The 27008-nt window shown below is 37.6% G+C and overlaps 1 protein-coding gene across 4 annotated transcripts in view; it reads right to left on the bottom strand.

The window, feature by feature from the left end:
- The window catches only part of snap91a (synaptosome associated protein 91a), a 247694-nt gene that overhangs the window by 32803 nt on the left and 187883 nt on the right, over positions 1 to 27008 (bottom strand). For all 4 annotated transcript variants that reach the window (XM_039747581.1, XM_039747580.1, XM_039747582.1 and 1 more), the window contains 6 exons: positions 26757 to 26963; positions 25630 to 25713; positions 25333 to 25404; positions 22705 to 22788; positions 4047 to 4130; positions 3151 to 3291 (listed from right to left, as the gene is read on the bottom strand). In XM_039747581.1, coding sequence (XP_039603515.1) covers positions 3151 to 3291; positions 4047 to 4130; positions 22705 to 22788; positions 25333 to 25404; positions 25630 to 25713; positions 26757 to 26963 — 672 coding nt within the window. The remainder of the gene's footprint in view (positions 1 to 3150; positions 3292 to 4046; positions 4131 to 22704; positions 22789 to 25332; positions 25405 to 25629; positions 25714 to 26756; positions 26964 to 27008) is intronic.

Genomic DNA, 27008 nt, shown 5'->3' with positions numbered 1-27008 from the left:
AAATCACAGAAAGGCTTACTGGGGAAACTCAAAGTAAGCTGCACATTTATACTTTTTGTCTAAACTGAAAGCTGAACTGCAAATGTAAGTTTTATCAGTTCTGGTGGCTAGGCAAAAAATGTTCTCTGCTTAGAATTTCACTCTGCTCACCAATAGGGGTGGGCATGGCTAACCATGAAGTTGAAGACCCATTTTGATGAAACTGCCAGAATAACAAAATAATAATCAAATTTTTTAAGGGGCATATAGGGGTGGGGACTCCAAAATAATGTAGGTAAGCTGCTGAGAAGACATTAAGGTCTCCTGTATGTGAACAATTATGCATCTACCAAAAATAAATCTGTGTCTGTTTAGCAATCCTACATATAGTTACATATTATTAGGCATACAGTATTTGTTTCTTTATGATATATCCAACCATCCCTGTTACAGGGTAAAGAGAGATATGCAGGTGGATGAGCCTATCGTGTCCTGGATAGTATACTATCTGTGAGACAGAATGCAGTTTGTGAGATTCAAGGATATGGACGTGAGCAACACTGAAGCACTCCTTTTCTCTTTACTCTGTCCACATTAGACTATAAACAGGACACCAGGTCATGTCACTTGCAGAAATTCTCAGATAATTCTGCACTTATTGATAAAGGAGATGAGACAGAGTACAGGAGTCAGTAGGAGGACTTTGTTTCTTGGTCCAAAGAAAATTGTGTTCATCTTAAAATCAGCAAGACAAAGGAAATGGTTACTATCTTTTGCTGCACCAAACAGCCTCAATATCCAGTCACTGTTCAGGGATTGGTTGTCGAAGTAGGAGGTGCACTCCTACAACTACTTGGGGGTTCACAATAATGACAAGTTGGACTGGTCTTGAAACAAAGAAAAGTGTTTAAGCAAGAGGAGAGCAAGGTCTTTTTTCTTAGAAGAATGCATTCCTTTAATTTGGAAAAGTTACATCCTTCAGATCTTCTATAACTCTGTGATAGTCAATGCAATTTTCAACATTGTGGTGTGATGGGCTGGTAACATAACTTCAAGAGGGAGGGGCCCACTGAATCAACAAGCTAATTAAAATGGAAGACTCGGTTAAATGACACACTCAGGACCCTCTGGAGGTAGTAGCAAAGGAGAGAGTTGACACAAAATTGAGTGTCATTATGAAGAATGCTGTACATTCTCTCTCTGACACACTAACACCGAGGACATTCAGACAACGAATTATTCAGCAGTAGCCAAGAAACGCTACTGTGGCTCCTTAATACCAACAGCAATATGCCTGCATAATGCCTCAATGTGACAGCCAGCTCAAAGGTTTTCTCCCTTTTTAGTCACTCTGATGTGTGTTTAGACCATAGTGTGTGTGTATCAAACTATTTAAACAGCTTCTGTAAAAAGATACACTTCCCCTGGGACCACTAAAATTCTATCTATCTATCTATCTAGTATATGAATTTCCTACATGTATGCAATGAGCCTACAGATAAATAACTGACTTGCAATTTTATTGATCGAATAATCTACATACCAAAAGATCAAAAATATTTAAAAAAAATTACTGAGGAAAAAGTGTCAAATATAAATGTATTTAAATGTACACTCACCTAAAGGATTATTAGGAACACCATACTTATACGGTGTTTGACCCCCTTTCGCCTTCAGAACTGCCTTAATTCTACGTGGCATTGATTCAACAAGGTGCTGAAAGCATTCTTTAGAAATGTTGGCCCATATTGATAGGATGGCATCTTGCAGTTGATGGAGATTTGTGGGATGCACATCCAGGGCATGAAGCTCCCGTTCCACCACATCCCAAAGATGCTCTATTGGGTTGAGATCTGGTGACCGTGGGGGCCATTGGTACATGGTGGTCATGAAGGGATGGACATGGTCAGAAACAATGCTCAGGTAGCCTGTGGCATTTAAACGATGCCCAATTGGCACTAAGGGGCCTAAAGTGTGCCAAGAAAACATCCCCCACACCATTACACCACCACCACCAGCCTGCACAGTGGTAACAAGGCATGATGGATCCATGTTCTCCTTCTGTTTACGCCAAATTCTGACTCTACCATTTGAATGTCTCAACAGAAATCGAGACTCATCAGACCAGGCAACATTTTTCCAGTCCTCAACTGTCCAATTTTGGTGAGCTTGTGCAAATTGTAGCCTCTTTTTCCTATTTGTAGTGGAGATGAGTGGTACCCGGTGGGGTCTTCTGCTGCTGTAGCCCATCCGCCTCAAGGTTGTGCGTGTTGCGGCTTCACAAATGCTTTGCTGCATACCTCGGTTGTAACGAGTGGTTATTTCAGTCAAAGTTGCTCTTCTATCAGCTTGAATCAGTCGGCCCATTCTCCTCTGACCTCTAGCATCAACAAGGCATTTTCGCCCACAGGATTGCCGCATGCTGGATGTTTTTCCCTTTTCACACCATTCTTTGTAAACCCTAGAAATGGTTGTGTGTGAAAATCCCAGTAACTGAGCAGATTGTGAAATACTCAGACCGGCCCGTCTGACACCAACAACCATGCCACGCTCAAAATTGCTTAAATCACCTTTCTTTCCCATTCTGACATTCAGTTTGGAGTTCAGGAGATTGTCTTGACCAGGACCACACCCCTAAATGCATTGAAGCAACTGCCATGTGATTGGTTGATTAGATAATTGCATTAATGAGAAATTGAACAGGTGTTCCTAATAATCCTTTAGGTGAATGTATACAGAAATTACATTTATCATTTATCAATCCTTACAGAAAAATATGGTACATGAGAGAAATTGGGCGCAAGAAGCCATATAAGCCATACATTTACAATAAGATCCTCTTTAAATGTGATTGAGAGTCATGGAGCGTAACATGTACAGTAAGAGAGAAAGTGGGAATTTGTAAAGCACTACCCTGGGTGTCAAGGGGCAAAACAAAATCACATGCTTAACTGGATTGATTTAAAAACTAAGTAGTGCCTTACCATTACCGTGGGCTATCTAGCGGTTAGCTCCTGACTCTTAAAAAGGTAAAAAAAGAGCTTTGCCACCAAAGCACATGCAGTCATGAAGCTAAACTAGAATCTGCAGATGTAGATTTTCTGGGACCAGCCTGTGACTACTGCTGATTCACATGCTCCACATTCTGTGTATTTTATTGTTTGGTCTCACCTGAAGAATCAAAAGAGTTGTTTGCAGGTGCCACTGATGTAGATCCAAAGGCTGCATCAAAGTTAGGCTGCATTAGGTTGTTGGGAACAGGAGCTGGTGCCCCAGGAGCAGGACTTGGAGCAATAAAGGCACCCCCTAAACCTTTGTTTAAAAAAAAAAAAAAAATCAGACCTCTGGCTTCCATAAATAGTATGCCTAGTGTAGCTGACAGCAAGTGATGCAACAGCATAATGCTACTGGAAATTTAAACACAGCACTGAATTTGATTGATTAAACTACTTGTTTCAAAATGACACACAGTAGTTAGAACATTTATTTATCAAAAGAGGCATTGTGACCTAAGGGCTTGAAATAGTAAGTTCTCATGTTCAGTCAAGCTGCTTCAGCTCAACTGTGAGAAAACTGTTTAACTTAAAGCATTTGTACTGCCACAGCAAGACTATATATACCATTAGTTTTGAGGCTGTAAAAATAAAAGACAGGAATGTCATAAAAGATGCAATACCAAATAAAGGTTAATTGAATGAGGCAAAGGCAGAAGAGTATTAGCAATGCTGCCTTCATTCTGTTGGACCTGGGTTTATTTTCAGGTGGCATTAGCATGTTCTCCCTGCTTCAGCATGAAATTATGTTCAGTTCAGTTATATCAGTTTTATATGCCATATTAGAAGTGTAATTGAGCAAATATGAAAATTAGGTATATAAAATATTTCAAACAGTACATTTTATGGATAAACTCAAATGAAACATCTCGAGGGACAAGGTTTATACAAAAGAATAAATTCTGTTCTGATTAAAGATGGTGTACTTGTATTCAGAGACACTTAATTCACCGCAGGACCCAGATAAAGGCTAAGCAGTCAATACAATTATAATAAACATGCAGGTAGAATTACCAGACAGCAGGTCAGCGGACGCAGTTGAACTTGGTGCAGCCTGAGTGGTGGGTTGAGGCTCAGCTCCAGAGCCACCAAAAGCATCTGTCAGGTCATCCACAAATGAAGCATGAGGGCAAACAAGGATTCAAATCAGGTTTCCACTTTCCACTAGTAAAATGTTAAACAAACAAATCCATAAAACCAAGCAGGAATTGTCAGTTGCATTCATAAGCCACAGTGCAAAATGCCACACATTAAATGTTACTATTGCAGCTCGTAGCTAACACCTCTTTTACCAAGGTTTTGAAGGTGTCCAATGTCAAGTTCAAGTTCAACTTTTAGTAAGGTTAGATTTTTCAAATTATTATTGCATTTCAACATAAAACTGAGATTGGTTCTCTTCTAGCTTATGATATGAACTTCATGAGATGTTTTGACTCACAATGTTAAAAGCAGAGCTGAAACAATGCAGATGCCATTTTTATAAAATGAACAGCCATGTTCAATTTTATTGCGCATTGTATGAATATATGACTTTTATCTTGTTTAGTTCTCAGCTGTGATTTATAAAAAGCCCTGTTTCTCCAAGATGTACCCATGATGACTGAAAAGAAGAGAAAAGGCAACACTGACCCAGGAGACCCTACATCCCATGGGACACAAGTTCACTTATTAACCTGGATGAAAGGATATTTGGTGCTGTACTAAATCTGCCAATTGATGCTATTTGCCAATATTGGTTAAATATGCTTGATTAACCCCAGCAGCTGAGAGCTCTTAGTGGGAAAGACCGAGGAAAGATGCCATTTAAGTATTAACAGTATGAGAATCTGGTGATTTCCAATAGGAGACCAGGGCTGATCAATTGTCCCAAGTGCAAATGCTGCAGTTTTTGTTGCATATAATTAAAAGACAGGCAGGTCAAGTTTAGTAATAAAAATATGTAAGGTACAGTGATAGATGTATGTCCATAGAAAAGACAGAATACAAAATAAAGCCACATTAGACCAAAGGGCAGCAACACTGGGGCATTTCTAAGACAGCAAGGTTCTCAGAGCAGAAGTTTGACATTGAGAGCAGAAAGAACCAGAAGGGAATTGTGATGTTGGGTTCAGGTAAAGCCTGTGTACTAATTTGAATTGGATATTTCAATGTTGGTGCTGATGAGGGTCATGAAAGACAAGGAGGTGTAAGGAGATCATTTTGCCAAAAAGGCTGAATGATGAGTGTAAGGGCACTGGGTTCTACTACTAATCTAACTGAATATATTTAAAACATTTATATTATAATTCAGTAACTCCAGCATCCTGCAAATTCTGGAGAAAAACAGACCATTTATTGGAACCATACCCACATATTTGTTATGATTAATAGTCGAGCTTACTCAGTGTTTATTGTTGATCTATAAGGCTCAAAATATATAAAATAGCACAATATTTAAACACAATACAGCTGAGAACACAAACATTTTTATTTTTTTATGCATGTGTTATTCTCTCTGGTCATAAAACTAGTTATTGTATATTAATACAAATTAAATTTAGTTACTAGGGTGTTGTACCATGCTAGCCATTATGGATGTAATGAGATAAAAGGTGTCATTTTGCTTGACTTCTCATTACAAATTAAATGGAACATTTTCTTTCTTCCTCTTGGACAGATTTTAATAAGACAGTCCCTCCTATAAAGACTGACCACTGCTCCATATTTTCCTTTGAAATTACAGTTTACCCCTTCTAGACTAATTTAGGAAAGAGGTCTTAATCGGTGGTGCTTTTATTACTGAGAAATATTTGTAATCACAGAGACAATCAGACATGAGGTTATTACTTTTCATATATAATACAGTATAAAACAATCTAAGGCTTTCAGGGTGTTTGTTATGAAAATTATATATTTTTTATTAGGTTTATAAAAACTACTTTAAACACTACCTTGAAAGCCTTAAATTTAGATAATCTCAGCTGTCAGTTATCCCACATTTTGCGCCTTCTTTTGATTTTTTTATATCTTTAATGAAATGTAAGAACATCATGTACAAGAATACAGCTTTATTATTTAACATATATGCCACCCGCCCTTCACCTTAGCCAAATGTCATTTTGCAGCAAACTGAAACATTCCTCAGAGAGATCATACTTTAGTTATTCTGAGGAGTGAAACATCAGACATGTCCGATGGCAGCTAATGGCAAAATGTATGAAAGACAGAGCTGAAAGGATTATAGCTCAGCAATGCTTTTGAAAATGTTTAAGAAAATACTGTAACTATGACTGTTCTTGGACATGTCTTACTATGCTCAATTTATAAAACATAAATAGATACCCCTAGGCTTTTATAACTAAATTTTGAATTCAGTAGATAAGAAATTATGAAGAACCATTTAAAGAAAATTAAAACGCAGTGAGAAATGCAAAACACAACTCACAAGTGAGACTATTAAATGTTTTAGTGGCAGTACTAGTAATAGCAACATTAAATCTGATGGTTTCTTAATAATACAGTAAATACAAAATTATAAAACAAATATTTTAAGGAAAAATTACTTGCTTTCTATACAATTTGTTAACTTTCAAAGGAATTTTCAGTTTATGTTAACATACCAGATTTAATTAAAAATAGTATTTAAGAGTGAAAAAGATATTGTCTTTCTATCTTTATTATATTGTTAAAAATGCAAGTATTCACTTCTTGCCCTGGCCAATAATTGGTTTAGGTGTGTAACACAAATTACATCATGATTTCCTTAGCTTTAGTTTCATCAGCTATTTATATCTAATCACTGCAAATTCTGGAAAGGTTTTCCTTTGTGAAGGGTTACTCCAGCCATATACTTTTAATCCAGAAACTTCACGAACATTTCATTTAGGTAGGGGCCTGGGGCCTCATTTATATTTTTATTAAGTTTGCATACGCACGAAAAGAGGATTGAAATGTGTGTATGGAATTTCCCACGCAAATACCATAATTTATAAAAGAAAACTTAATGAGAAAGCTTGCATATACTGTATTTATGGTAGCTCTGACCTATAAGCAACATTTTAGAGAAACTGAGAAATAATGATCTCCTTGATCAAGCAGGGAAATCTAGCCCAATCAGCTAAATGACAAATCACATGCATAATAATAAATCTGTTGACGTGACATGATTTATGATGTATAGACTGTATTTTAGTTCCCATTTAAGAGGGTCAATGCTGCATATCCCTAAAGTCAGTTTATATCAGCTACCTTTAGTCACTCCTCAGGGATCTGGCTGATAGGGTAGGAATGTCTTGTTCAAACTTTAGTTGTGTCATTCTCACTGTGCTGGAAGCCATTAACCGATTGGAAGGGAACTACATCCAGTTTTTGTATGGTATGGGTGTACATACATGACACAAGGCATGTTTTTCCAAACATAAAAAGGCAACTGGCAGTAGTGTCCAGTTCTATCATAATCAGGGCAATTTACTGCATTCATATTGCAATATGGGAACCAAGCAAGAATAACACTGTTTTTGCCAACTGTGAGCAGCAACATTCCAACAAGTCATCTGTAATGCCAAGGTATGACTGATAAACCTGGTAGCTTAATGGCCTGGGTCAACTAATGATTCATTTATTTTGAGGCAAAGTAGCTTTGGCAGATGGTGTTTTCCCTGACTCCTAGAATGCAGAGGGGAGACATTATAAAGTTGTACATGATCTTGCACTCTCAATTGAGGAATAAAGTCCGATATTCTTGAATGCAGGTTGTGGGGTCTTGATTTGTCAGGTGGGAGGGCTGCTCTACCTGCCAATGAAAGTCTGCAGCATTGTGATTTCATATGTGTGAGACTGCTTAGCATCAAGGCACATTCAAGCACACTTATTTACAAGATGATTGTAATTTATAAAGGTAAACTACGAAGAAATGTGATTATGTTAGGTTTCAAAAATCTGAATTTTTATGGCATAAGCATTTCACTGTGTTTTGGTGTCTGCATATTTTCATGATTAAATCCTTGCAAAGATTTGTAAATGAGACTGCAGGTCTTCATGTTTGGGTCACTTCCTTGATACAAGGCTACTGATGACTGTCGTTTAGGTTTTCTTCAAACCTTTTTCCTATATTTTGCACATCCACTTTTATTCCACATATCTCAAAGTTTTCAGGACCCTGACAAACAGATGCATCTCCACAACACGGTACTGTCACAACCATACTTTACAGTAGGAATAATGCTCTACAGATATAGTGTTGATATCTATAAGTAATCTGCAAAGGACAGTTAAGACCACAATTTGACAGTCCTTTTGGTTTCCCTTCATCTCAGAAAAAAAACAAACTGGGTTCTGGATATGTGCTCATATATTGAGGTTGTCTCTGTTCACACAAAAGCCACTAGAGGTAAAACATAAATTTAGACTGGCCAAAGAAAATAGTTTTTATTCAGGTAAAACAACAGCCAAGATACTGAATGTGACTGTATGAGTCCCATAATGAAAGAGTTAGAGAAATGCTCTAATCCAAGAAAAACAATCTTGCTTTAGATAATTCATCAATAGGCCAAGTCACTGAAATGGTGAAAAAATTTTTTACAGCAGCTAACAGCCATACTTGAGTAAAATTTTAGAGACTTTTCTGCAAAGTAACTTAGTAAGTTAAAATTTGTATATGAGAAAACTAAAGTAGAATTTTTAAAGTAACTGATGAAATGCAGAATCTCTCTGTTTGCGTAAATTGTCAAAGTTCTTACAAAACTAAAACAATTCAGATCTTCTTTTTGTGTGTGAGGGATCTAACAGGAGAGGTGAACAGCCTTTCTCCACTTTAAGAAGGCGCTAATCCATTCCATTGAACACCTTCTTAAAAAATGACATGGAAAACATTTTTAACATTTTTAAGCATTCCCTGGCCCCAACATTTGGCTCCTACTTTTAACTACATGTATTTAGACAGAATTAGTTTAATAATAACATCAGTCGTTAAAACAAACCCTGATAAGAAATTGTCCTATACTAAATAACTTTTAATAAAGCTCTTTATTAAGACTCTACCACTTCTGGTCTCAAATTGAAAGTGAACACCCTTTCAGGTTTTCTTGGCCTTTTCAAACTGTTTAACAAACTGTTTTGGACATGTAATGCCTTAAAGACAACGTGAGAGGGCATGAACAACACACATGACAAGGTGAGTGAACTACTGCACATGAATGCGCAAGCCCACCTCATTGCAGCCTTGTGGATCAAGCCCTACCCCATTTTGCAGGCTGCTATAAATACATTGGCTGACCACCACAGAATATTGCATATCACCACCCTAGAATATAAATCCCAGCCCCATTGCAAAGGCTGCTGTGAGATGTACTTGCAATGACTGCAAAGATGATTGGGTGTTAGCATGAGTAGCCCACTTTTAATTCTTCGTATAGTTACATTTTCATAAGCAGTTGTTCCAAAATCAAGGGAAACCTGTGCCTTACTTTACATAGCCTATTTGTTTTCTTGTTTAATAATACAATAATGAATGCTTCTAGCAAAACATATCAGAAAAAATTAGGCATTTGCTTTTGAAAATGTGGCGATATAAAAGTGAAAGTAGACAAAAAGGTTTACACTCCCGTAAAATGTGAATATTCTCAAAATATACTGAAGAACAGAAATGAAGTATTTGTACTTTATTAGTATACAGGTACAACATTGACTTTGCTATTTCTCTTCTTGTGTGCGTATGTCTGTGTGTGAGTTTGTGACTTGGAAGATCTGATGCAGCATGGTGACTAAACAGCACTCTTTTCAAGGACAGTCTGTGGGTAGTATTGTAGGCCATAATGCAGGGATTTTGCAAGGTCCCCCAAAGTTAGAAGCATGCAAAACAATAGAGTCCATCACAGGCCACATACAAACACTAGGGACAAACCCACAAAGCCACAGAGGAGATTTACCAAACTCCACATAGACCATAACTGGCTCAAGGATTCATCTACCACCACTGTTAATCATTGCATCATCATGCTGCCCATTGCCATTGCTTAAGTTCATATATTTCACACTATACACATTACCTATACTGATAAATGCATTTATAATGTCTTTGTCATTTTTTATGATTTGAAAAACCATATACTTTGAGTTTTTCTCCACCAATCGCATTCATGGTCATTGGTGAATCTAAAATTGCCCAATGTAAGTCTAGGTCTGTGTGCGAGTGGTCACCCATACACAGTAGTTAACTGCCTCACTTGATGCTACCAGTGTCAGCTTTGTCTCCTGTGAGCCTGATTTAGACTGAGCAGGTTAAAGAAAATGATATTATATTAAGCTACATGATCAAAAGCAAATTGACTTACTTGACAAAATTAGTGGTGCTCACACTTGAACTGTCCCTAATCACTAAACAAAGTGTGTATTTTCACTGCAAAGGTACATGTAAAAACTAGACAAAAACTTTAAGTGGGAGTTGTATGTAGCAAAGAATTCTGCCAAAGGTGTGAGAAAAATTTACCTGAGAAGATTTCTTAAAAGTAAACCAAATAATTGTAAATACAAATTTTTGGATAAAGCAATAATTCTTAAAATAAGGAAAGCTGGACTTAATATCATGGCTTAAATACTTTTCGTTTACCTAGATTTCATTTTTTGCAGTGTTCAGATGAAAGGAGTCTAATTTGGGGAAATGACCCAGAGTTGATAAAATATAGTGTAAGGTAATCTATACTAATAAAAGGCAAAGCCCTCACTGACTCACTCACTCACTGACTGACTGACTCACTCACTCACACAAAAGTTGGGCAGGTTTTCATTTAGAAATTCTACGCGTGATGGTCATAACTGGAACCTATTTTTTCGTCCATATACTATAATAGACTTCTGCTCGATGGCCTCCCACGTAATTTAGTACCTGCCCATATAAGGCCGTCCGTCAGCGGCAATCCAATAGAAACACTGCCGCTAAATATTCACGGGTGAAGGACTGTGATTATGCAGACAAAGATGAGATGGTCAGGGTGGTGTTTGGCACAAACTCAGCGAAACTGCGAGAGAAACTTTTAAGTGCTGGGTCTTAGCGAACATTAAATACAGCTGTGGACATCGCACGAGATGGCACCAGCACAGCTGGGAACCTTCGATGCATGTACACCGAGCGGCTCACATGAACTGATGCAGTGCACAGACAAAAAGCAACAGTTCCAAAGAGTGCTGAACAAAAACCGAATTACACAATTGAGAAGGAAGCAAAAAAATATGAAGCGTGTGACACATACAAACATATTCATAAGTACAGCTACTGCGGAAACAAAGCACACGGTGGAAAAAGTCAATGTCCAGCTAAAGGAAGACAGTGTAAAAAAAAACCCATGCATGCAGTGTGTCACGTCTCAGATAAAGAGGAAGACGAGCCGTTTATTGATGCAGTAAGAAACGAATCGTGAATGAAACCTGTTATCTTTACAACGATTCACAAACACAGAATGTAACTTGAACACAACACATCCAACATATACGAACCTGATTGAAAGAAATAATGATAATCAAATCCTTGATGACAGCAACACTCATAACACTCACAAAACAATTACTGTATATTGACAATCATGTTACATTATTTTTAAAATGTTCCCTTTTCTTTTTCATAACTTCTTTAACACACTACTTCTCCGCTGCGAAGAGGGGTATATATACCCCGATCTACATACTCTCAAATAGACAAACCACACGCCGTGGCGCAATGGAAGAGGCTTCGCCTCTAGCGCCGACGACCGAGGTTCGATTCCCGAAAGGGGGTGCACGGAGTATGTACGCCTGATGACCCCAAAATTAGGGCGAAACACGTGTTGCGTACTCTTTGCATTATTTCACATAAAACAATTTCAATATATATATACATACATATATATACACACACATACATATATATCAGCGCTTCCTGATTCATTTTACCCTCGCATCCCCTTGGTTTGAGATGTATGAAAAAATATTCGGTTAACGCAGAAAGACAGATCACCAATTAAAGCTTTATGAATAATGGATACTTTATTCGCCATCAATAATTGTTTTGGTAAAACCATACTCACTGTTATCTTTAGATGAACGGTAAAATAGTAAGAGCGATCAAGTTCTATTTAGTGGACACAAATATCTTTGGTTGGAATGTAAGGCGAATTTACTCTTTACATTTTTATAGTGAAGAAAAATTTATGCAATGATGCCTACATTTAACTTACATTCCTACCAAAGATATTTATATATACAGTGGTGTGAAAAACTATTTGCCCCCTTCCTGATTTCTTATTCTTTTGCATGTTTGTCACACAAAATGTTTCTGATCATCAAACACATTTAACCATTAGTCAAATATAACACAAGTAAACACAAACTGCAGTTTTTAAATGATGGTTTTTATTATTTAGGGAGAAAAAAAAATCCAAACCTACATGGCCCTGTGTGAAAAAGTAATTGCCCCCTGAACATAATAACTGGTTGGGCCACCCTTAGCAGCAATAACTGCAATCAAGCGTTTGCGATAACTTGCAATGAGTCTTTAACAGCGCTCTGGAGGAATTTTGGCCCACTCATCTTTGCAGAATTGTTGTAATTCAGCTTTATTTGAGGGTTTTCTAGCATGAACCGCCTTTTTAAGGTCATGCCATAGCATCTCAATTGGATTCAGGTCAGGACTTTGACTAGGCCACTCCAAAGTCTTCATTTTGTTTTTCTTCAGCCATTCAGAGGTGGATTTGCTGGTGTGTTTTGGGTCATTGTCCTGTTGCAGCACCCAAGATCGCTTCAGCTTGAGTTGACGAACAGATGGCGGACATTCTCCTTCAGGATTTTTGGTAGACAGTAGAATTCATGGTTCCATCTATCACAGCAAGCCTTCCAGGTCCTGAAGCAGCAAAACAACCCCAGACCATCACACTACCACCACCATATTTTACTGTTGGTATGATGTTCTTTTTCTGAAATGCTGTGTTCCTTTTACGCCAGATGTAACGGGACATTTGCCTTCCAAAAGTTCAACTTTTGTCTCATCAGTCCACAAGGTATTTTCCCAAAAGTCTTGGCAATCATTGAGATGTTTCTTAGCAAAATTGAGACGAGCCCTAATGTTCTTTTTGCTTAACAGTGGTCTGCGTCTTGGAAATCTGCCATGCAGGCCGTTTTGCCAGTCTCTTTCTTATGGTGGAGTGGTGAACACTGACCTTAATTGAGGCAAGTGAGGCCTGCAGTTCTTTAGACGTTGTCCTGGGGTCTTTTGTGACCTCTCGGATGAGCCGTCTCTGCGCTCTTGGGGTAATTTTGGACGGCCGGCCACTCCTGGGAAGGTTCACCACTGTTCCATGTTTTTGCCATTTGTGGATAATGGCTCTCACTGTGGTTCGCTGGAGTCCCAAAGCTTTAGAAATGGCTTTATAACCTTTACCAGACTGCTAGATCTCAATTACTTCTGTTCTCATTTGTTCCTGAATTTCTTTGGATCTTGGCATGATGTCTAGCCTTTGAGGTGCTTTTGGTCTACTTCTCTGTGTCAGGCAGCTCCTATTTAAGTGATTTCTTGATTGAAACAGGTGTGGCAGTAATCAGGCCTGGGGGTGGCTACGGAAATTCAACTCAGGTGTGATACACCATAGTTAGGTTATTTTTTAACAAGGGGGCAATTACTTTTTCACACAGGGCCATGTAGGTTTGGATTTATTTTCTCCCTAAATAATAAAAACCATCATTTAAAAACTGTATTTTGTGTTTACTTGTGTTATATTTGACTAATGGTTAAATGTGTTTGATGATCAGAAACATTTTGTGTGACAAACATGCAAAAGAATAAGAAATCAGGAAGGGGGCAAATAGTTTTTCACACCACTGTATGTATATATATATATATATATCTATACTAATAAAAGGCAAAGCCCTCACTCACTCACTCACTCACTCACTCACTCACTCACTCACTGACTCACTCACTCACTGACTCATCACTAATTCTCCAACTTCCCGTGTGGGTGGAAGGCTGAAATTTGGCAGGTTCATTCCTTACAGCTTCCTTACAAAAGTTGGGCAGGTTTTATATCGAAATTCTACGCGTAATGGTCATAACTGGAAGCAGTTTTTCTCCATTTACTGTAATGGAGATGAGCTTCAACGCCGTGAGGGCGGAGTTTCGTGTGACATCATCACGCCTCCCACGTAATCACGCAGTACATAGAAAACCAGGAAGACCTCAAAAATGCGCTGAAGAAAACATGCATTATATAATTGAGAAGGCAGCGAAACAATAAGAAGTGAGCGAGTGACATATACAACCATATTCATGAGTTCTGCTACTTCGGAAACAAAGCACGATGTAAACCTACACTTTAAATTAAGTTCATAGACAGGCTGCCGCTGGCGTTTGTAATTTAGTGCCTGCCCATATAAGGCCGTCCGTCAGCGGCAATCCAATAGCAAACTGCCACGGGTAAATATTCACGGGTGAAGGACTGTGCTTATGGAGAGGAAGATGAGATGGTCAGGGTGGTGTTTGACACAAACTCAGCGAAACTGCGAGAGAAAGTTTTAAGTGCCAGGACTAAGGTAACATTAAATACAGCCACGGACATAGCAACCTTCGATGCATATACACCGAGCGACTCACGTGAACTGACGCAGTGCACAGATAAAAGGCAACAGTTCCAAAGAGCGCTGAACAAAAACCGAATTACACAATTGAAAAGGCAGCAAAAAATATGAAGCGTCTGATAAGCATATTCATAAATCCAGCTACTGCGGAAACAAAGCACACGGTGGAAAAGTCAATGTCCCGCTAAAGGAAGACAGTGTAAAAAAACCCGTGCATGCAGTGTGTCAGGTCTCAGATAAAGAAGAAGACGAGCTGTTTATTGATGCAGTAAGAAACGAATCGATGAAAGAAACCTGTCATCTTTACAACGATTGACAAACACGGAATGTAACTTGAACACAACACATCCTACAAATACGAGCCTGATTGAAAGAAATAATGATAATCAAATCCTTGATGACAGCAACACTCAGTAACACTCACAAAACAAATACTGTATATTGACAGTCATGTTACGTTATTTTTAAAATGTTCCCTTTTCTTTTCTAGCTTTTTTAACACACTACTTCTCCGCTGCGATACGCGGGTATATATATATATATATATATGTATATATATATTCTGATCTACATACTCGAATAATGGACACTTTATTCGCCATCAATGATTGTTTTGGTAAAGCCATACTCAGTGTATTCATTAGATGAGCGGTAAAAAGTAAGAGCGAGGGGAGGATGACTCATTGAGGCATGCAGGCTGTAGTGCGCGTCAACTCTATCTGAATTGCGCGATCACATTTGAAAAAATATATCTTTTCAAGTTCTATTTAGTCCATATGTGTAAAACTCAAGGGCCGCGGGCCACATCCGCCCGCGTAATTATATCCGCCCGAGATCATTTTATATACTGTATTATTGTTATTAATGGCCCGGGTATATGAAGCGCTGGTAACACAATAAACTACAGATCCCATAATGCAGCGCTTCAGCTGCCTTGCCAACACTTACCGCGTTAATCAAGTCTACCTTATGATGCTGCAAGTTATTGCGAAGCTAGAGTTATTGCGCACTGAGTTTGCCGCGCTTTGGTGACTTTGAAGAACAAAAAAAGTCCGTCTACATGCGGCTCGAACCTTGTGCATGTTTGGTAGCACATATCTGTGTGAGAAGCTCCTCTCAGTGATAAAGACTAACAAAACAGCACACAGGAGTCGCCTCACTGATGAGCACCTACAATCCATCCTGAGAATCTCCACAACACAGAACCTCACACCAAACAGAAACGAACTTGTGGCCAAAAAAAGATGCCAGGCGTCCAGCTCTAAAATGACATATGAGCAAAGACAACTGAATGATTTGATTTGTTATTGCACGTAAGAGCGGGAGTCAACCGTTTTAACAAACAGCGTATTGCACTGATACGAAATAGCTGTGTGTGTATATATGTAGATATGTATGTATATGTATATATATGTTTATATATGTGTGTGTGTATGTATGTATATATATATGTATTTGTGTGTATATATGTGTGTGTATGTATGTATGTGTGTGTATATATATATATATATATATATATATATATATATATATATATATATATATGTTTATGTGTGTGTGTAAATATATATATATATATGACAACAACACTCATCACTCACAACAGTGACAAAACAATTACATTGACAATCAGGTTACGTTATTTTCAAAATGTTTCCTTTTCTTTTTCATTGCTTCTTTAACACACTACTTCTCCTCTGCGAAGCTTGGGTATTTTGCTAGTATATATATATATGTGTATGTATATATATATATGTGTATGTATATTTATATATATATATATATATATATATGTTTATATATGTGTGCGTATGTATATATATAGATGTATTTGTGTGTATATATGTGTGTGTATGTATGTATGTGTGTATGTATATGTATGTGTGTACATGTAGATATGTATATATATGTATATATATGTGGATGTATGTGTATATACACTGCTCACAAAAATTAAAGGAACACATTAGATACATCAGATCTTAATATGAAGTTGGATATCTATACAAGTAACGACAGGGCAATGTCTTAGGAACACAAGGATGCCAAGTCTTTTAATGGAAATAAAAGTTTTCTGCCTACAGAGGGCTCAATTGTGTAGACACCCTAACATCAGAGTGAAATGAAGATGTGGCAGGCTAGTCCATTTTTCAAAAACTTAATTTCTGCTACTCAAAATGCTTTTCAGTATCTTGCGTGGCCCCCACGAGCTTGTATGCATGCTTGACAATGTCGGGGCATGCTCCTAATGAGACGACGGATGGTGTCTTGTGGCATTTCCTCCCAGATCTGTATGAGGGCATCCCTGAGCTGTTGTACAGTCTGAGGAGCAACCTGGCGGCGCCTAATGGACCGAAACATAATGTCCCACAGATGTACTATTGGGTTTAAGTCAGGGGATCGTGAAGGCCATTCAATTGTTTCAATTCCTTCATCCTCCAGGTACTGCCTGCATACTCTTGCCACATGAGGCTGGGCATTGTCGTGCATTAGGAGGAAACCAGGACCTACTGCACCAGCGTAGGGTCTGACAATGGGTCCAAGGATTTCATCCTGATACCTAATGGCAGTCAAGGTGTCCTTGTCTAGCTTGTAGAAGTCTGTGCGTCCCTCCATGGATATGCCTCCCCAGACCATCACTGACCCACCACCAAACCGGTCATGCCGAATGATGTTACAGACAGCATAACATTCTCCATGGCTTCTGCAGACCCTTCAATGTCTGTCACATGTGCTCAGGGTGAACCTGCTCTCATCTGTGAAAAACACAGGGTGCCATTGGTGGACCTGACAATTCTGGTATTCTATGGTAAATGCCGATGGAGCTCCACTGCACTGGGTTGTGAGCACAGGGCCCACTAGAGGACGTTGGGCCCTCAGACCACCCTCAAGAAGTCTGTTTCTGATTGTTTGGTCAGAGACATTCACACCAGTGGCCTGCTGGAGGTCATTTTGTAGAGCTCTGGAAATGCTCATCCTGTTTCTCCTTGTCCAAAGGAGCAGATACCAGTCCTGCTGATGGGTTAAGGACCTTCTATGGTCCTGTCCAGCTCTCCTAGACTAACTGCCTGTCTCCTGGAATCTCCTCCATGCCCTTGAGACAGTGCTGGGAGACACTGCAAACCTTCTGGCAATGACACACATTGATGTGCCATCCTGGAGAAGTTGGATTTCCTGTGCAACCTCTGTAGGGTCCAGGTTTCGCCTCATGCTACCAGTAGTTAAACTGACCATAGCGAAAAGCAAAACTAGTGAAAAAAAATCTGAAAGAAAAGATGAGGAGGGAAAAATGTCAGTGGCTTCCAACTGTTAAACCATTCCTGTTTTGGGGGTCATCTCATTGTTGCCCCTCTAGTGCACCTGTTGTTAATTTCATTAACAGCAAAGCAGCTGAAACTGATTAACAACCCCCTGTGCTACCTAACTGACCAAATCAATATCCCAGAAGTTTCATTGACTTGATGGTATACTCTGATTAAAAAGTGTTCCTTTAATTTTTTTGAGCAGTATATATATATATATATATATATATATATACATACACACACACACACACACACACACACACACACACATACACTCACCTACAGGATTATTAGGAACACCATACTAATACGGCGTTTGACCCCCTTTCACCTTCAGAACTGCCTTAATTCTACGTGGCATTGATTCAACAAGGTGCTGAAAGCATTCTTTAGAAATGTTGGCCCATATTGATAGGATAGCATCTTGCAGTTGATGGAGATTTGTGGGATGCACATCCAGGGCACGAAGCTCCTGTTCCACCACATCCCAAAGATGCTCTATTGGGTTGAGATCTGGTGACTGTGGGGGCCATTTTAGTACAGTGAACTCATTGTCATGTTCAAGAAACCAATTTGAAATGATTCGAGCTTTGTAACATGGTGCATTATCCTGCTGGAAGTAGCCATCAGAGGATGGGTACATGGTGGTCATGAAGGGATGGAAATGGTCAGAAACAATGCTCAAGTAGCCTGTGGCATTTAAACGATGCTCAATTGGCACTAAGGGGCCTAAAGTGTGCCAAGCAAACATCCCCCACACCATTACACCACCATCACCAGCCTGCACAGTGGTAACAAGGCATGATGGATCCATGTTCTCATTCTGTTTACGCCAAATTCCGACTCTACCATTTGAATGTCTCAACAGAAATCGAAACTCATCAGACCAGGCAACATTTTTCCAGTCTTCAACTGTCCAATTTTGGTGAGCTTGTGCAAATTGTAGCCTCTTTTTCCTATTTGTAGTGGAGATGAGTGGTACCCGGTGGGGTCTTCTGCTGTTGTAGCCCATCTGCCTCAAGGTTGTGCGTGTTGTGGCTTCACAAATGCTTTGCTGCATACCTTGGTTGTAACGAGTGGTTATTTCAGTCAAAGTTGCTCTTCTATCAGCTTGAATCAGTCGGCCCATTCTCCTCTGACCTCTAGCATCAACAAGGCATTTTTGCCCACAGGACTGCCGCATACTGGATGTTTTTCCCTTTTCACACCATGCTTTGTAAACCCTAGAAATGGTTGTACGTGAAAATCCCAGTAACTGAGCAGATTGTGAAATACTCAGACCGGCCCGTCTGGAACCAACAACCATGCCACGCTCAAAATTGCTTAAATCACCTTTCATTCCCATTCTGACATTCAGTTTGGAGTTCAGGAGATTGTCTTGACCAGGACCACACCCCTAAATGCATTGAAGCAACTGCAATGTGACTGGTTGATTAGATAATTCCATTAATGAGAAATTGAACAGGTGTTCCTAATAATCCTTTAGGTGGGTGTATATATATATATATATATATATATATATATATATATATATATATATCTATATATATATATATATATATATATATATATGACAGCAACACTCATCACTCACAACAGTGACAAAACAATTACATTGACAATCATGCTACGTTATTTTCAAAATGTTTTTTTTTTCTTTTTCATTACTTCTTTAACACACTACTTTTCCTCTGCGAAGCGCAGGTATTTTGCTAGTTATAGATAAATTTCCTGAAATATAATTTTTTGCTAAGGTTTAGTGAAGGTACACATGACCTAGTTGCTTTTAAATAAGCAAATGTAACAAAAAAGCTGCTAATTGTAACATTCATTTCTTACAAGGAAAATTCAAAGCAAGTAATTAAGTTAGCGACTAACTACACTGCATAACCATGAAATTACATAACAGGTCTCTAAATATTTTTGAAGGGCTATTTTTTCTCAGCTTAGAGATGTGGCACATTTTCAGATGACTTATCCTGTATTCCTCAATCAAAATAGATCTTGAATATTTACTATTGTTGAGGCAAATATATTGGCATGTAAATGTGCTGCATCTCTGTTCTGAAGAAAAATCCTCAAGGTCACAATTTGAATTGCTTGCAGTTTGCAAAATGATAGTCTTTAAGCCATAAGCCTAGTTCTTTATTTCTCCGCCAGTTAATGAAAATGAATGAAATAATCTCAGCAAATATGGCACAGAATATTTCACATTTGTTGAAGTCAGCTTCAATATTTTTCTATAGAAAAGCAAAATTGGAATCTGAAAGTATAAAATGTAGTAAAAAAGAGCTCAGTGGTTACTGGGTGTCTCTTTACATATTTGGAAAATAAAAGCATTTCATTTTGTCTGGGGCTAATATGCAATAGCGTTTCTGTGAAAGATTCAAGCTTGTAAAAGTAATCCCTGACTCAATTTATCATGTAATCCTAGTGGGGAAGTTCTGAAAGGGGACTGCATAGGCTTCTACTGAGCTCTACAGTATAATGGAGGTAAGAGGAAATGTCATTTGCGTTATCTGCATTAACTGATAAAAACCATTATGCCTGGACAACAAAGGAAAAACAGATGTTTATTAATTTATTACAATTTCTGTGTATGGTGCACAAAACCCTAAAATACTACTGTATATTTGAACCTTTCTTCTTATGGAACAACATCCCCCATTACTGATTACCCATGAGAACTTGTAATCTGATTTTTGCAATACTGCAAATTGACATGACAAAACTACTCAATGTTTCCATGTTCAACAAATCTATGAGTAGATCTTGCAGATTCTAATCAAAATAAATAAACTACATATTAAATCTCAGATAGAGCTTTTAATTTATCAATCACTCTATTCTACATCCAAGCCCACACCCATGGTCATGAGCTCTAAATAGTAACCAAAAGAATAAAATCCGTAGTGCAAACAACCAAAATGAGGTTTATGTTAAGGATTTCTGGCCGCAGTATCACTAATAGGGTAAGGAGCTCAGCAGTACCAGAGGCCCAGAGAAAAACACTGTTTCCTCTGGATCAAGTAGAGCCTGTTGAAGTGATTTGTGCATTTAGTCAAGATGTCCCCCCAGAAACCCCCTGTAAGGGTTGTCCCATCCACAACCCACTGGCATAAAATCCAGAGTCAGGCCAAGAACACTTAAGAGTGATTATTATATCTCTCTTCTGGCTTGGGAGCTCTGGAAATTTCCTCGGAAGGGCTGGAGGAAGTTACTAGGGTTGGGGTGGTCTGGTTACTGTCAGCATATAGCCAACATCAACCTTGACAGGAATTAAAATGATGACAAAAATATTGATGATAATAAATAAAATCAAATAAAGAAAATGAGAAATATCACTAATACAGTAACACTTCCCAAGGTCCCCTAGACTAGACAGACCTAATCATTTTAGTACAACTGACAATGTATGCTGGTGTTTGGTAGGTGCTTCTTGATGTAATGCTGTGTCTCCTGAATGGGGGCAGCGAATACAAAAAGGTGCCAAAACAGAGACAGAGCAGAAATACCCTGCTATTGGAAACACAAATGCATATCTGATATATTTCACTATGTTGTTTCATTTTTAAAAAATAAACGTGGAAAAAAAAAATTTGGGTAAAAAAATATTCACTTAAACAATAGCTTATGTGGTCTGATGTACACCACTGTATCATTCTCACACTTTTTACAGAGTATTTTCTCAGGGTCAAGAACACTATGCATTTGTCATGTATACGTAATGCATGGCGTTGTTAGAAAAAGTTTTTGAATTAACTTTCAAAGACAAAATACATAACATATAGCCACATAAATACATAAAATATATCTACATATAGTAGCAGTTTTGAAATGGGGTTGATCTACAGTCATAACAGAAATATTCCCACATGTCCAAATATAATTTAACCAAACTTTGCTGTAAACAGGAAAAACATTTTGTTAGTAATTATACAACTCACATTTATATTTACAAGTTTGTTTATTGTAAATTGTATTTTGAATCCATTTAAAAATGAATCAAAATATTGATTAAAAAAAGACAATACATGGACAAATAGCATTGAAAACCTGCAGCAAATGTGGCTAACAAGGGGCAAGCTTGATTCTTAATTCTCTAAGAGATTCACTGGGCTAAGTTCATACTTACAGAGCCCTCTAGTGGCCATATGGTGAGTATTCCACAAATTTTAAATGCATGCAAAACTCTAGCATATTAATGGAACGCAGTAAACCTCTTGCTTGTAAACCAATATGTTAGTTTTATTTTAAATAAAGATCTTGAACTAACTGGGATAATCTTAACACTTTAATATTAACCTGCTATGTTTGACTGTTTTTGAAAAAGCAATAGGATATAAATAGCACATGTAAAGAAGCATTTCATTGTATTAATTATGTGAGAATTTTGATCCTCTGACCCTATGACATGAAATTTAAAAAATAAATAAATAAAACAAAAGGCTTGTCATTACAAGAATGCTTCATTACATGCCATAGTAAAAAATTCACTTAATTTTCACATTATTAAAAAAAACATAAGGTACAACTGATCTTTTCAGAAAACTTGAAGTCCTACTAAAGACATAATTATACCATAACGTTCTCAAACTAGCATAATCCAGTCCAGGATTGCTGGACTTGTAAAATGTAAAAATACTATGGAATACATTAGATGCCTTTAGAGCGTTACGACTTAATATATACAGTACAAAAATACATTTGGGTTCCACATTCCAAGAAAAAGCACTCAGATAAGTCCAAGAGGTAACCGCAAAAATGTTCACTGTATGTTTATCACGTACCCCCAAAGAGATCAAGGACATTTGCAGCATCTGGCTTTGCAGGAGAAGCTGCAGGAGCTGGTGTTGGAGTAGAAAATGCATCCACTGCAGATAATTGTAGACAAAATACAAGAAATAAAGTCACAAACGTGTTATAATTTTGAGAACATAGCCTAAACTAACTGACTATTCTGATTAAATAATAATGAAACATCTTTTAAATATCAAAATAAAATAGTCGAGTCAAGTAAATTAACTGCATCTCAACTTTCAGTGTTTCTTTCTTAACCAAGGACAAAATATACTAAAAACTTGGTAGCTTTACCTGTGAATTGTTCTTTTTTTTTTAGAAGTATGTACTAATCCAGATGCTCAGATGAGACATGTAGTTCTTTATTCCAGTCTCCATTGTTACTGTTTTCACACTTAGCTTAATTTATATTATGTACGTGTTTGTGTCTATTTTAAAGTGCATTTAAAAATCATTCAGAAAAAATTTCTAGCAGTAGCCAGTCTCTTTCCTATCACACAAAACTCTCTTAATCAATCATGTCTCCTTCAGTAAAGGTGAGTGGTTGTTTTCCATTTCAAAACATGTTAGCTTGATTTTGTTAAATTCAGGTGCAGGAAAATAAAAGAAAGATTATCATCAATTATCATTAAAACTGGAGTCTTTTTAACTAAAGGCTAGTGTAAAATATCTTCTCCTTTTAAACATTTTCTCCACTTCTCTCAAACATTGTGTGCACCGATTGGCCACTTTTTTTGGATAATCTTATCTAATAAGCAAGTCCCCTAATCATCTTCAAAACAGAATTAATTAATTGGTCCAGAGACTTCAGTCTTTAAAAGTGCGGTACAGGGATGCTGAACCATGATAACTTTAAGATTTGTTGACCACGAAGGCCATTGCACTAAACTAAATTCACAATAATCTCTAAAATAAATTCACATTTCAATGTGGGATACTGCTGCCATGAAGAGATGCACCTGATTGAGAGTACTTTTTTAAATATCTAAAAAGCCTTACTCATGGCAAAGGTACTACCAAAATGTGCCCCACACCCCTGCACCACTAGACACACATCCTGCATCGAAGTATACCCAGAGGAAGGATACATGGACTTGTGGAATCAGCAAAAATAGGCCAGGCTAATTTTTTTCAGTTATCCAGTATCACATTTGTGTTGCATAGCTCACAAAACTGCACCTTCATGTTTCTGGAGCAGATCTTGATTGGGATATCAAGTACAATATCCCATCTATGGCAAAATGTCACAAGTTGTGAATTCTGGTACAGAATATTTCAGCGCCATTTATAGTATGCTATTAAGTGTATGACTATAGCTTGACTGTTATTCTGTATAAGTCATACCAACCTTATGTGCTCACTTCATCATAAATCTGTTTCTGACCAAAGAGCCATTGATAGCTTAATGTTTTTGGGTGGGTCTTGGTAAACACTTGTGAGACTACTACACATGAAAACTAGTGATGTAGTGGTATTGTTTCTTTTGCCTCCTCGGGTTTCACTTTGACTCCATGATCAAAGGCACTAATTGCTTAAACATGACTATTCTCCATAGACTATACACATATAATGCACTGGTGCCCACTTACCCGATTTACATACCCGACCTGTTTACATACATGAAAGTAACATTCAATAACCAATAGGGGATTCAGATATACTTAATAAGGTGGATACTCGGCATATTGTATATCATACTTCACTACTCAGAGTTGTACTTAATTTTTTATACTGTAAAAGGTTAACATACTGTATTTCCCTAGTTTCATTCTTCCATTTTTCAGTGTAATCTTCACAGTTTCTTTACAAAGATAGATAGCTTGATAGATAGACAGATAGATAGCTTGATAGATAGATAGCTAGACAGATGGCACTTCATTTTTCTATTAGCTTTTTATAGAAGTCAAATAAATATTATAACAAAGAACCATAACCAACCTCAAACACACACCAGAATGACTAAAGATAAAAAAATATATTTTGGACTTGGCTGCTGAATTATCTGCTGATTAATTTTTGGCAAAAAATACTCAGTATTGGTGTGTCAGTGAGTGGTTCTGAAGAATTATTCAAAATGGGACTCCTATTTTCTCCTAGGTTACTACCTCCTGAGGGTCAGAAATGTGTCCCATAACTGAGTCTGCCTTTAAAATTGTTGATTCGGTGACCATCTCCTGAAGTGATGTTACAAATCCATCACAACACAGCATAGAAAATTGTGCTGGCCAAATATATATATTTGCATTTACTTAATTGGCTGACCCCTTTATCCAAGATGACTTAAAACATTTATGATACAGACAGGTCAAGTGATTTGCTCATGGCCACACAGTTTCAAGGCCTTAATCACTACACCACACTGCCTGCCTATATATATATAACATATATATTGTGTAAAGTGATGCATGCAGTTAATGTCAACAAAATAAAATGCACATTGACTGAATGAGTGGTAACCTCCAAAACAGGTTTGAAATGATATAAAAAACAAACTTACAATGAAATATCTGATTTCACAGAAGGTTACATTTCAGTTATGAAAAAGCAGAAGCAATCATACACTAGGATAAAACAAAACAAAAAAAGTGCACTTTTTCTTTAAGTAAGGAGAAACTCACCAGATAAAAGGTCAGCAGACAGAGTACCCTCTGGAGCAGGGGTGACCCCAGGGGGTGGAGGGGAAAATGCATCTTTTGAAGAAGAAAGCAAGCAGAAGGAAAAGAGAGAAAAAAATAGAACGTTTAAAAATCTTGACTGCTTCAGGTGTCAGACCTATTGTGGCAGTTCTTGTGCTGTAATTAAGAAATAACAACAACCAAAAGAGACAAGGAACGTATGACAGTGGAAATTAACTGGTAAAAACAGACACATTTTCAAAGAAAATAAATTCACAAACCAACCACATGGTCCTGTACCTGCTGCAAATAGGTCTATGCTAGGAGTAGCGTCTTGTTTGGGAGCTGTGGAGGCATTTTGCTCAGGCATAGAATCAAATAAATCTACAAACAAGGACACACACACACACAAATGTTTATTTAAAATCAATGCAATTGCAAGTTTGAAAAAAGAGGAAGCAAAAGGAATATTTAAGAAGCAGAAAAAAACCTTTGTACCGTTTGATGAACACTAAATATAAAACATATAATGGAAAACTGCTTTTCTAAAATAAGTATTCTTTACATTTTTTACGAAAATGACCTATTATTTGTCCAACCAGTAGTCTACTTCCATTCGTTCCAGCTGAGTCTTTTTTATTTTGTTTGTGGTTTAAACATAATCTCAACATCTTTGTTACATGTAGTAGTAGTTTTGTTACATGTACAGACTACAGTGAAATTCTTACTCACTTGTCCTACCAAAATGCAACAGGTTGCCAAGTCTCTGGTGCATCAATAAACAAGAATATATTAAAATACACTACTTCATTTTATTTAATAGAAAACACAAATCTGCTCACCACACATGTGTAACCCTGCTTATAGATGCATACCCACCCATGCAAATGAAGAACATACAATGTATTCTTAAAGCCAAGGATAAACTGAATTATGCAATTTAAATCTTTCACAGTGTAGCTTTATAGCATCAGATATTCAACGTTCTCCAAATCAGGTAATAAAAAACACAACTCCTAATCTGAAGTTCCTAATGTTCTAATGTAATGAAGTTTCAGACATCATATCATATGAATAATAAAATGTAATTATTTGCATCGTCACATTGTTTGTTTTTTTTTTGCTGTGCAGCAGCCTAAAACAATGCCACTGTGTCGAGTCTGCTGACACATGGGAGTGAAGCAGATAGCGGGTGTGCCTCAAGCAAAGGGGGTGCAACAGAATCAACACAGAGTGGCCAAAACTGTACATCTGAAACCTCAGCTGGAACCAAAGTCACAAGACATGATGGCTGGCAATGATAAAAGCAAACCTTGTAATGTTTGACCCAAATTTATATTTTTCAAAAAAAAAAAATAATAATAAAGATTTTAACATTTTTCAATTAAAAGTCCAGTGATATTAAAACAACAATGTTAAAAATTTACCCCCAAAGATATCTAGAGCAGGAGGAGCAGGTGTGGTGACAGTAGTAGCAGCAGCAGCATTGCTGACACTGGGAGTTGCAGCAGGAGCAGCCAGAGCTGCACTACTTGTAGGGGTAACTACTGGAACGGTGCTCTCGGCAGGCTTCATAGCAAAAAGGTCCAGCTCTGGAGCAACTTCTGCACTACCTTCAGATGGTGCAAAGGGGTCTTGAGTGGGGTTAGAAAATATGACCAGAGAGGAAGGGAAAGGAG

This window comes from Polypterus senegalus, chromosome 3, assembly GCF_016835505.1.
Source record: "Polypterus senegalus isolate Bchr_013 chromosome 3, ASM1683550v1, whole genome shotgun sequence".
Taxonomy (NCBI): Eukaryota; Metazoa; Chordata; class Cladistia; order Polypteriformes; family Polypteridae; genus Polypterus; species Polypterus senegalus.
This window is presented reverse-complemented; position numbering and strand designations above follow the sequence as displayed.